The sequence below is a fragment of the Aquarana catesbeiana genome, linkage group LG06, assembly GCF_042186555.1.
Source record: "Aquarana catesbeiana isolate 2022-GZ linkage group LG06, ASM4218655v1, whole genome shotgun sequence".
NCBI classification, from domain to species: domain Eukaryota; kingdom Metazoa; phylum Chordata; class Amphibia; order Anura; family Ranidae; genus Aquarana; species Aquarana catesbeiana.
In genome coordinates this window covers 293337195-293350270 of record NC_133329.1, presented here as the reverse complement: position 1 = coordinate 293350270, position 13076 = coordinate 293337195, and the positions used below count along the sequence as shown (strand labels likewise).

Genomic DNA, 13076 nt, shown 5'->3' with positions numbered 1-13076 from the left:
ATGGACAATCTCCAGTTTCCAGGCAAAAAGAAGTTTTTATAATATAAAACTGCATGCAGGACACTGGGCAGACCACTAGGGACAAAGGGGATGTGTAATTATTTGATACAGTACTGTAATCTATAAGATTACAATATACTGTATCTGTACTGTGTGTTTCAATTTTTGAATTTGGAGCTGAACTCCGTCCCCATGCGTCGAAACGCTCGCAGGGGACGGAGCTCGGCACTGTGAATCGAGCGAGACACGGCGGCTCGCAGATCACAGCGGGGAGACATCGCAGGATCCAGGGGACAAGGTAAGTATCCTCTACATGGATCCTGCGATGCGATCACGAGAAAAGATGAGAGAGACCTGTAATTGTCATAATAGGTATACCTCAACTATGAGAGACAAAATGTGGAAACAAATCCAGACAGACAGACAATCACATTGTCTGATTTTTGAAAGAATTTATTTGCAAATTATGGTGGAAAATAAGTATTTTGTCAATATCAAAAGTTCATCTCAATACTTTGTTATATATCCTTTGTTGGCAATGACAGAGGTCAAAACGTTTTCTGCAAGTCTTCACAAGGTTGTCACACACTATTGCTGGTATGTTGGCCCATTCCTCCATGCAGATCTCCTCTAGAGCAGTTATGTTTTGGGGCTGTCGCTGGGCAACACGGACTTTCAACTCCCTCCAAAGGTTTCCTATGGGGTTGAGATCTGGAGACTGGCTAGGCCACTCCAGGACCTTGAAATGCTTTTTACGAAGCCACTCCTTCGTTGCCCGGGCGGTGTGTTTGGGATCATTGTCATGCTGAAAGACACAGCCACGTTTCATCTTCAATGCCCTTGCTAATGGGAGGTTTGCACTCAAAATCTCACAATACATGGCCTCATTCATTCTTTCTTGTACACGGATCAGTCATCCTGTTCCCTTTGCAGAGAAACAGCCCCAAAGCATGATGTTGCCACCCCCATGCTTCACAGTAGGTATGGTGTTCTTTGGTTGCAACTCAGCATTCTCTCTCCTCCAAACACGACAAGTTGTGTTTCTACCATACAGTTCTACTTTGGTTTCCTCTGACCATATGACATTCACCCAATCCTCTTCTGGATCATCCAAATGCTCTCTAGAAAACCTCAGACGGGCCCGGACATGTACTGGCTTAAGCAGGGGGACGCGTCTGGCACTGCAGGATCTGAGTCCCTGGCGGTGTAGTGTGTTACTGATGGTTTTGTTACGTTGGTCCCAGCTCTCTGCAGGTCATTCACTAGGTCCCCTGTGTGGTTCTGGGATTTTTGCTCATCGTTCTTGTGATCATTTTGACCCCACGGGGTGAGATCTTGCGTGGAGCCCCAGATCAAGGGAGATTATCAGTGGTATTGTATGTCTTCCATTTTCTAATTATTGCTCCCACAGTTGATTTCGTCACACCAAGCTGCTTGCCTATTGCAGATTCAGTCCTCTCTGCCTGGTGCAGGTCTACAATTTTGTTTCTGGTGTCCTTCGACAGGTCTTTGGTTTTCACCATAGTGGAGTTTGGAGTGTGACCGTTTGAGGTTGTGGACAGGTGTCTTTTATACTGATAACAAGTTCAAACAGGTGCCTGTTTAACCACTCCCCCCCCAGGCCTATAGCAGATTGACGACCGGGCGGTGGTTCAGTTATCCTGTCGCCCAGTCAGGAGAACATGCCGCGGCGCGCATCGCGGTGATCGGTGGAGCGGTGTGTCAGTCTGACACACCACTCCACCGATCTTGGTAAAGAGCCTCCGGCGGGGTTCTGCGCTGATTGTTTATGAGCGCAGCCCCCCCTCAGATGACCACACTGGACCACCAGGGGTCGCCACTAGGACAACCAGGGAAGGGGGCAACATGTGGATGGCCAGGTATGTACCCCATGGCCATCCACATGTGCCCAATCAGTGCCCAATCTGTGCCAATCAGTGCCCACAAATGGGCACTGATTGGCACCATTATATTGCAGTGATGCCTAGCAATGCCACCCTTAGGGGCATCAGTGACACCAATCAGTATCAGTGCCACCTGTCAGTGTCCATCAGTGCCACCCATAAGTACCCATCAATGCCACCTACCAGTGCCCATCAGTGCCACCTCATTGGTGCCGTATCAGTGCCCGTCAGTGCAGCCATATCAGTGCCCGTCATTGAAGAAGAAAACGTACTTATTTACAAAAAATTTTAACAGAAACTAAAGAAAAACATGTTTTTTTTCAAAATTTTCGGTCTTTTTTTATTTGTTGCGAAAAAATAAAAACCGCAGAGGTGATCAAATACCACCAAAAGAAAACTCTATTTGTGGGAACAAAATGATAAAAAAATTGTTTGAGTACAGTTTAGCATGACCGCGCAATTGTCATTCAAATTGCAACAGTGCTGAAAGCTGAAAATTGGCCTGGGCGGGAAGGTGTCTAAGTGCCTGGTATTGAAGTGGTTAATCACTTAAGGACTGAGCCTCTTTCTGAGATTTGTTGTTTACAAGTTAAAACCAGTTTTTTTTGCTAAAAATTACTTAGAAAAAAAATATATAATGTTTGGGGATTCTAACACCCTAGAGAATAAAATTAAGCGCAGCAGTCTTACAAGCGCACTTTTTTGAAAAAATATTTTTCTCAATTAAAAAAATAAGACAACAGTAAAGTCAGCCCAATTTTTTTAAAAATATTGCGAAAGTTAATGTTACACCACATAAATTGATACCAAACATGTCACGCTTCAAAATTGTGCCCGCTCATGGAATGGCGACAAACTTTTACCCTTAAAAATCTCCATAGGCAACATTTAAAAAATTCTACAGGTTGCATGTTTTAGGTTACAGAGGAGGCCTATGGCTAGAATTATTGCTCTCACTCTACCGATCCGGGCGATATCTGACATGTGTGGTTTGAACACAGTTTTCATATGCGGGCGCTGCTCACGTATGCATTCGCTTCTGCACGCGAGCGCGGCATGACGGGCACGTTTAAAAATTTTTTTTTTTTTCTTATTTATTTTACCTTTTATTTTTACACTGTTCTTTTAAAAAAAATTGTGTCACTTTTATTCCTATTACAAGGAATGTAAACATCCCTTGTAACAGAAAAAAAGCATGACAGGACCTCTTAAATATGAGATCTGGGGTCAAAAGACCTCAGATCTCATATTTACACTAAAATGCAATAAAAAAAAAATAATAATAATTAAATGTTATTTAAAAAAATAAATAAATAAATAAAAAGGTTGCTTTAAGAGCTATGGGCGGAACTGACGTTTTGACGTCACTTCCGTCCTGCAATGGTATGGAGACGGGTGGGGGCCATCTTCCCCTCACTCGTCTCTATACCAAGCCAGGGAGAGGACCCAATCGCCTAAGCGGCGGGGCACCGGAGAGCGGCGGGACGGGGGGGGGCCCTCTCCCCTGCGATAAAAGTGATCTTGAGGCGAAACCGCCGCAGAGACCACTTTTATCTGAAAGCGGATCACTTGCTGAAGAGGATACCGGGGTTATGGTAGCTAGCTGCTGCCATAACAACGATATCCCTCTCAATGTGCCGATGTAAATCGGCGCGAGCAGGTCCGGAAGTGGTTAAGGTCATGCCACAGCGTCTCAATTGGATTTAAAGAAGAATTATAGGCAAAACTTTTTTTTTTTTTTTTTTCCATTTTGAATAGAGCAAGGGAGGGTTATAACCCCTGTCAGATTTTTTTTTTCGACATCTGGGTCCCATTGTGGAGATTTCCCATAATTTCCTGTCCCATAGCCAAACATCCCAAAATGGTGGGATTGTATTATACTTTCAATGACAATGGTAAAACAGGACAAATAGAGAGGATGAATCTCCTAAACGGGCACATACAGCAAAACTGACAATCCTTAATTCCTCACTCCTCTATCCAAAAATATAAAAAAAAAAAAAAAAAAGTTTTGTCTTCAGTTATACTTTAAGTCCGGACTTTGACTAGGGCACTCCAAAACCTTAAAGTGGTTCTAAAGACAGAATTTTCTTTTTATCTTAAAGCATTCTATACATTAAGATAAAAAACCTGTGTGCAGCTGCCCCCCCTTTCTCGATCAAGCGATGTTGCACGAGTGCCTTGGCTGTCGGGACTCTCCCTTCTGATTGGCTGAGACACAGAGAGAGGGGGGCAGGGCCGAGCCACGGCTCAGTGTCCAAATGGACACACAGTGCAGCAGTTCAGCTCAGGTGCCCCCATAGAAAGCGGCTTGCTGTGGTGGTACTCAGTGGGGGGCCAAGAGTGTGCTAGCGAGGGACCCGAGGAGGATCTGGGCTGCTCTGTGCAAAACCAACTGTACAGAGCAGGTATAACATTTTATTTTTACACAAAAGAAAACAAAACTTTAATATCAATTTAATTTTGTTTGTTTCTTAGCCATGCAGATTTGAACTTGCTGGTGTGTTTCAGATTATTGTCTAGCTGCATAACCCAAGTACGCTTGAGGTCACGAACTGATAGTTAGGGTGGGGTGGGGGAAGGTCGTTGGGCGCACTTACTTTTTCCCATAGTGCCAGGCAGGTTTGGACAGTTTTTTTCCCCTTAAAGGGGTTGTAAAGGTTCCGATTTTTTAAAATAAAAATAACAAACACAGTATACTTACCTGCTCTGTGCAAGGGTTTTGCACAGAGCAGCCCCAAACCTCCTCTTCTGCGGTGCCCTGACAGTGCTCCTTTCCTTCATCGGGTGCCCCCATGGAAAGCCGCTCTCCATGGGGGCACCCATGCAGGCTTGCTCCCGAGTCCCGCTGCTGTGTCCATTGACACAGGCAGCGGGACTAGGCCCCCGCCCTTGTGTCACTGGATTTGATTAACAGCAGTGGGAGCCAATTGCTCCTGCTTCTATCAATCTACCCAATGAGGACAGAAACAGCCGCTAGAGCCGCTGGGCTCGTGCACATCGCTGGAACAGATGTACTCAGGTAAGAAAAAAGGGGGGGGGAATAGAAAAAAAGAGGGCGCATCGACCTTGTGCATTATCATTTAATGAATTTTATTAAAAGAAAAAAAAAAAAATACTCACAAACACATGGAAGAAAACCGCAATAAAAAGAGCCTTCAGATGATGGGCATCAGTCTCACGATGTCAGACTCACAAAGATAACCTGAGAATACAAAATGCAGTTTAAAATGATTTAACTTAAAGTGGTTGTAAAGACAGAAGGTTTTTTTTATCTTAACGCATTCTATGCATTAGGATAAAAAGCCTTCTGTGTGCAGCAGCCTCCCCAGCCCCCCTAATACTCACCTGAGCCCCACCCCTATCCAGCGATGTCCACAAGTTTCTCAGCCGTCCGGGACTCTTCTCCTGATTGGCTGAGACACAGCAGCGGTGCCATTGGCTCCCGCTGCTGTCAGTCAAGGTCAGCTAGCCAATCCGGAGAGAGGGGGTGGGGCCAAAACGGGGCTCTGTGTCTGAATGGACACGGGAAGCTGTGACTTTGCTCGCTTGCCCCCTTCAAAAGCTGCTTGCTGTAGGATCACTCGGTGGGAGAGATGTGCCAGGAGAGCCGGCGAGGGACCCGAGAAGAGGAGGATCTGGGCTGCTCTGTGCAAAACCACTGCACAGAACAGGTAAGGATAACATGTAATTTTTATGGTCTCACGATAACAGACTCCAGATGGTAATAGAGAAGTTTATAAGGGTCCATGCCCTCTGACGTGTTTCAAAGGAATACCTGAGGGCTCTGAGGAAGAAGGTATTGCTTCGAAACGCGTTAGCCGGCAGTGGCAGTTATCTTCTCCATTACCATCTGGAGTCTGTTATCGTGAGACCATAAAAATTACATGTTATCCTTACCTGTTCTGTGCAGTGGTTTTGCACAGAGCAGCCCAGATCCTCCTCTTCTCGGGTCCCTCGCCGGCTCTCCTGGCACATCTCTCCCACCGAGTGATCCTACAGCAAGCAGCTTGCTAAGGGGGCAAGCGAGCAGAGTCACAGCTTCCCGTGTCCATTCAGACACAGAGCCCCGTTTTGGCCCCACCCCCTCTTTATCCTGATTGGCTAGCTGACCTTGACTGACAGCAGCGGGAGCCAATGGCACCGCTGCTGTTTCTCAGCCAATCAGGAGAAGAGTCCCGGACGGCTGATGAACTTGTGGACATCGCTGGATAGGGGTGGGGCTCAGGTGAGTATTGGGGGGGAGGCTGCTGCACACAGAAGGTTTTTTATCCTAATGCATAGAATGCGTTAAGATAAAAAAACCTTCTGTCTTTACAACCACTTTAAGTGAAATCATTTTAAAAAACTGCATTTTGTATTCTCAGGTTATCTTTGTGTAATATTAAAATTTACTTGATGATCTGAACTATTTAAATGTAAATATATATATAAAAAAATCAGGAAGGGGGCAAATCCTTTTATACCGCACTGTCATCTAAATTCCTCCATCCATGCAATACAGTGCAGATGGACAGATCTTCCACAGAGATTATTGTATTTTGACAGCTGGCCCCACTGGCTGAAAAAGTGTCTGATCAAGGCTTCATTGCAAGGGTTAGCTGCTAGTTTATGTCCAGAGGGACCAGGTACAGCAGTTTTAGTGGTTCGGGGATCTGAAATCCTCGCTCTTCATTCTGATGAGCTTCCAGGATGGATCAGGGCCATGCTCTGTGTAGGTGTTGACCAATCAGAGTCGATCTGATCTGCCCTGGAAGCACTGTAGAATGAAGGGGGGAGAAACGCAGGGATTCCTAATCCCTGGACCACTGCATGAGCTCTGACAGCTCATCACCAATGGAGGCAAGTACAACGGAGACTGGGGGTGGGGAATAAAGGTAAGTACTTCTCCCTAGACATAATGAGCAATTACCCACGAGGCCCCACAACAAGGATATTCTGGAGTATGCTTTAAATGAGTCTGACACGAGGATGTTGCCTGTACTGATGAGGAGGAGCGGAGGCAGATTATCATGAGGATGCTGCCTGTACTTAGGGGGAGGAGCGGAGGCAGATCATCATGAGGATGCTGCCTGTACTGATGAGGAGGAGCGGAGGCAGATCATGAAGATGCTGCCTGTACTGATGAGCAGGAGCGGAGGCAGATCATGAGGATGCTGCCTGTACTGATGAGGAAGAGCGGAGGCAGATCATGAAGATGCTGCCTGTACTGATGAGGAGGAGCGGAGGCAGATCATGAAGATGCTGCCTGTACTGATGAGGAGGAGCGGAGGCAGATCATCACGAGGATGCCGCCTGTACTGATGAGGAGGAGCGGAGGCAGATCATCACGAGGATGCCGCCTGTACTGATGAGGAGGAGCGGAGGCAGATCATCACGAGGATGCCGCCTGTACTGATGAGGAGGAGCGGAGGCAGATCATCACGAGGATGCCGCCTGTACTGATGAGGAGGAGCGGAGGCAGATCATCACGAGGATGCCGCCTGTACTGATGAGGAGGAGCGGAGGCAGATCATCACGAGGATGCCGCCTGTACTGATGAGGAGGAGCGGAGGCAGATCATCACGAGGATGCCGCCTGTACTGATGAGGAGGAGCGGAGGCAGATCATCACGAGGATGCCGCCTGTACTGATGAGGAGGAGCGGAGGCAGATCATCACGAGGATGCCGCCTGTACTGATGAGGAGGAGCGGAGGCAGATCATCACGAGGATGCCGCCTGTACTGATGAGGAGGAGCGGAGGCAGATCATCACGAGGATGCCGCCTGTACTGATGAGGAGGAGCGGAGGCAGATCATCACGAGGATGCCGCCTGTACTGATGAGGAGGAGCGGAGGCAGATCATCACGAGGATGCCGCCTGTACTGATGAGGAGGAGCGGAGGCAGATCATCACGAGGATGCCGCCTGTACTGATGAGGAGGAGCGGAGGCAGATCATCACGAGGATGCCGCCTGTACTGATGAGGAGGAGCGGAGGCAGATCATCACGAGGATGCCGCCTGTACTGATGAGGAGGAGCGGAGGCAGATCATCACGAGGATGCCGCCTGTACTGATGAGGAGGAGCGGAGGCAGATCATCACGAGGATGCCGCCTGTACTGATGAGGAGGAGCGGAGGCAGATCATCACGAGGATGCCGCCTGTACTGATGAGGAGGAGCGGAGGCAGATCATCACGAGGATGCCGCCTGTACTGATGAGGAGGAGCGGAGGCAGATCATCACGAGGATGCCGCCTGTACTGATGAGGAGGAGCGGAGGCAGATCATCACGAGGATGCCGCCTGTACTGATGAGGAGGAGCGGAGGCAGATCATCACGAGGATGCCGCCTGTACTGATGAGGAGGAGCGGAGGCAGAGCATCACGAGGATGCCGCCTGTACTGATGAGGAGGAGCGGAGGCAGAGCATCACGAGGATGCCGCCTGTACTGATGAGGAGGAGCGGAGGCAGAGCATCATGAGGATGCCGCCTGTACTGATGAGGAGCGGAGGCAGAGCATCACGAGGATGCCGCCTGTACTGATGAGGAGAGGAGGTAGATCATCACGAGGATGCCGCCTGTACTGATGAGGAGGAGCGGAGGCAGATCATCACGAGGATGCTGCCTGTACTGATGAGGAGGAGCGGAGGCAGATCATCATGAGGAGCTGCCTGTGATGGTCCAGGCAATTTCCTCACATCAGCATGCAGTCCTAGTCCTAGGAGCTTGCACTCTACAGGACCGTGTAAAGGAAAGGTGCACAGAAACATGCAGTTCTGTGCGGTGCAATAAAAAAAAAAAAACACGAGGTTCAGAGACTTTTTTCCCGTGTTTCTCATGACATGCGAACACATAAGTATAAAGCTAGTTTTGGAACTGTAGATCAGGTGGTACAATCAGATTGTAAGCTGTATGGTCACCTAAAGGTACACATGGCTGGACTTCTTTAGTGTACACAGAGCAGCCAATCACAGAACTGCTGTCAGACTTGTTGCTATGGGCAACCCCATGTGCGGAGAGCAGTCCCCAGGCAGTGGTGTTGTACCCATCACCGGGTGATAACCCTCCAGGAGAACCGCCCCGGCCCGTACCCTCCCCTCCCACCTTCCTGCCCCCCCATGGACGGGTGCACAGCGCTCCCTCTCCCCCCCTCCCGGCCGGGCAGGGTGCGGCCTCTCCGGCTCCTATACTCACAGACAGCACGCTCATCCGGAGCGGAGGCTCCAGCACACACGCCATCTTGGTCATCCCGCCTACATCAGCACTTTCCGCACCACTTTTTATATAGACCTCAAATCACCGCAGGCCGCCGGAGGAGCCAACTGACAATACATGATTAGAAATAATCCTCCGAATTTTTTTCTCCGGATAAAGTAATAAGTGAAGCGCTGGGAAAGACTCAGGCTGTGTGGAAAGTGCAGAGGCGGCTGTGGAATAGATTTGCACGGAGTGACAGCTGGTATTAGAGGGAGTAGTGCACGGCTGCTGGACGGGGCATGTGTTTATTTACATGTCACATGGGTAGGGGGTGACACCGAGCAACACTACTGTCAGGACGGTGACACATGATCAGTTATTACCTAATAACTGTGCGAGGGGACACAGTGATGCCTTTTAGCTCCAATTATGTAGACAAAGTACAGAACCTCACCACAGCTCAAGTATGAATGAACACAATTATTACAAAGAGTGCTAATAAAGTACCTAAACTACCCTCGATACAGAGACCCCCTCCAAATCAACCCTTCTTAAACACTTCGGGACCGGGCACTTTTAACCCTTTCCTGCCCAGGACAATTTTCAGCTTTCAGCTCTGTCGCACTTTGAATGGCAATTGCACAGTCATGCAACACCGTACCCAAACTTATGCTGGCCATACACTATATGAAAAATCGGCCAAAATTCGGTCATTTAGACAGTATGTTCATTTTTCAGCCAGTTAATGGGCACAAAATCAATAATCGTTGGGACATTTTTGAGCCGAAAAAAACAAACGACAAGTTTGGAAATTTTCTGCCGAACGAACGATAAATTGAAAGGTTAATGTGTTTCCCATCCGAACTGTCTGCACTAGGTATATGTAAAAAAAGAAAGAAAAAATGCATTCATTTATGTCCACTGAACGATTTATCGGTCATTACGTGATGGCACTATCGTTTGCGCTCACAGCCGAATGTTCATTTTTCGGTTCTGGGCTCGACTGATTTTTCATATAGGATATGTCCAGCATTTTTATCTTTTTTTTTTTTTTTTTTTTTTACACAGATAGAGCTTTGCTACACAAACGAAAAAAAGAGCAAAAATTAAAAAAAAAGTTTCTTAGTTTCCGTTATAAAATTGTATAAATAAGTAATTTTTCTTCACTGATGTGCGCTGATGAGGCTGCACGGGTGGGCACTGATAGGCTGAACCGATAGGTGGCACTGATTGGAAGCACTTGTGGGCAGTGGCGGCTGGTCTTTTTTTTTGGGGGGGGGGCAGCAAACAACCACCGCCATCGGGCGGTCATCCAATGAGGTTGCAGCGGGTTGCGGGCCCCTGCAGGCAGCGGCTCCTGTGTCCTTTTCTCCTCTTCTGCATCACCGTGCCTTTCCTCCCTCCTCCTAGGCATCCAATAGGATCGGCGGCGGCTCCATTTTCCTGATGACGTGCGCTAAAGCACGGAATGCATCAAAATTGAGGCTTGACACGCATGATACAGGAGCTCTTCACTTCCACTTTCGGCTGAGATGCACGCCGGGCTTCCTGCATCACATACCGAGTGACGGATTGGCCCCTGCCTCATCCCCCAGCTGTGCTGCTATCCGCTGTATCTTACATATGCATGTAAGTGCTTTTTAATTAAAGACAGTACTACACTATTATTGCCTCTCTGTGGCTCGTTTATGGGGGAGCCAAATTTCACAGATTTAATGAAAAGGAGCTGTGGGTAGGCACTTCAGAGTGTAACAGTTTGAGGAGTTTATGATTTACCATGAACTGAAGTCCGATTAATTTTTGGAAACCTTTGATTGGAGCTACATGTGGCTTGGAAGGTCCTAGCTAAAGGTGGAAGGATCCTCTCTATTATATGCCTGATGGTCACTCTGTGGCCAAAGATATCTGGTGAGCACATTTTATATGTCACTTTGGGTGAAGCACTTCGGTCCCTTCAAGATTTAGGAACACTGCACTTTAAGAGGCACGGTGTTGGAGAAATAATATATACAGAAGATTCGAATCACTATATTGTTTTTATTCATATGCATATTTGTGCTGGACTTTTTTTGACACTAAATTTATGGTGCATATGTTGTCACAATATATCTGATTCACGCTACATTGGTTGATTTATATATATTGTGCGCCCAAATTTTTCACTAATCCAATAGGATCGCCTGTCCTTTGAGCCAATCGGGTGAAGGGTCTCAGGACCCGCTTCTTGATTGGCCAGGCGGAGGATGAGTGTGGCAATAGTGAATATTCATTTGCTATTGTCACATAACTGGGTGGGCTCGGAGCGCAGTGCTCTGCGCCTGGGTCCACCCTTTTCTGAACCCAACTAGAGCCTCTGGTTCTAATCACGTGCTTCAACACCCCCCCCCCCATTGAAATCCATGGTTCAGCGCCCTGTATGTAGATCAGGGGGCCGGACGCATGGAAAGAGGGGGTGGGCCGCCGCTGCTTATGGGCACTCTTGGAGCTGCACTGATCATCAGGACACTGATTATCAGTGTACATGTCCCATGTGTGGATTTGACGGTTATCGGCTCTCTTTTCCTGGCGCTCTCAGCATGAGGATAGGACTGCCAATAGCCGGCAATTACTGTTTACACCATGATCAGCTGTAATTGGACACAGTTGGTCACATGGTAAAGAGCCACTGTAATTGGCTCTTTACCCCAGATCTGTGATCAGCTGTGTCCAAATGATACAGCGATTACAGATCAGTGCCGATGCATGCCGCGGGGGGCGCACGGGAAGACATCCACAGATGCCCTCCCGGCAATGTGAGCCCACGCTGCTACTGGTCACATGTTCAAAATAAAAAAAACAGCCTTTGGAATACAGAACAAAAATGAATCATTAATATCAATGAACTGTTTTAAATGTCATACAAATACTGTATATATTCAAATCTTTATTATTTTTGGCAATAAAATGCTGTGGGCAGATTTCTGCCAGTCACAGGCTTTGTCATGCCCCTCCAGCCTGTGTTTTAGAATAACAGGAGGTGAAGCCTCCATCCAGGGGCGGATCCAGAGTCTAGTCTCGGGAGGGCCACTGCCAGAAAATAAGGTGTTGCTTCACCTTCTCCTTCATTACTGTCCTCCTCCCCACTTGTGTCATCTTCTTCATTACTGTCCTCCACTTGTGTCCCTTTCTCCTCCATTACTGTCCCCCTCCCCCATTTGTGTCACCTTCTTCATTACTGTCCCCCACTTGTGTCACCTTCTCCTCCATTACTGTCCCCCTCCCCCACTTATGTCACTTTTTTCTTCATTACTGCCCCCCTCCCCCCACTTGTGTCACTCACCTTCTCCTTCATTGCTGTATACTACTATTCCATCCAATTCTCACCTTATCCCCTCTCTGGACTCTGGTGAGTGGTCCACTCTGGTCTCTCAGTCGCTTGGGCGGGCCGTGGTCGGGAGGAGGAGAACTCGGGCAGCCATGGATCTGAGTCAGCCCAGCCAGCATTGCAGCAGCAAAACACAGACAAAAAAGGTCAGGCCATAAGCTGCAAATCACTCTCTCTGCATGCAATGCCGCCGAGCAGTGATGGGCCGTGGGCACTGAAGATGGAGCGGTGGAGACACTGGCATGAAGAAGATCACACACCAACCAGTCCCTCCCTACTGCCAAGTCACTCCCTCTCATGCTGCTGCGTGCCGGAGAAGGAGGAGGTGGGTGGAGCCAGCTGTGCTGTGCACCACTAGGCGCAGGTCTCTCTCTGCACGGCCTCACTCTGAGTGAGACTGTGATGTCACTGGTTGCTAGATGCCAGGCCCTAGCAACCAGTTCCGGCAATCTAGTTTAGAAGGGTGGCCGTGTTTCGGAATCAGTAATATTTTCTCGGGGGGGGCGCAATTGCCCCGTTGGCCACCCCCCCGATCTGCCCCTGCCTTCATCAATCTACATGTAATATCCCACCCTATTGTGTTTAGCTGGTTTACCACTGTGTATATGCCTACATGTGTGACCCTATAGTC

General features: G+C 48.2%; 1 protein-coding gene across 4 annotated transcripts in view; it reads right to left on the bottom strand.

Moving 5' to 3' along the window:
- Positions 1-9221, bottom strand: part of ARMC8 (armadillo repeat containing 8) — a 229174-nt gene extending 219953 nt beyond the window's left edge. Inside the window, exons 1-2 of one of the 4 annotated variants that reach the window (XM_073633458.1) lie at positions 9079-9207; positions 5028-5109 (exon numbers count right to left, since the gene is read on the bottom strand). Coding sequence is in view for 2 of the 4 variants with exons in the window: in XM_073633455.1 (XP_073489556.1) it covers positions 9079-9132 (54 nt within the window). In the remaining 2 variants the exon portion in view is untranslated. Of the gene's footprint in view, positions 1-5027; positions 5110-9078 lie in introns of all 4 variants that reach the window. The other 3 variants (XM_073633455.1, XM_073633460.1, XM_073633456.1) reach the window with 3 other exon arrangements.
- Positions 9222-13076: the final 3855 nt, after the last annotated feature.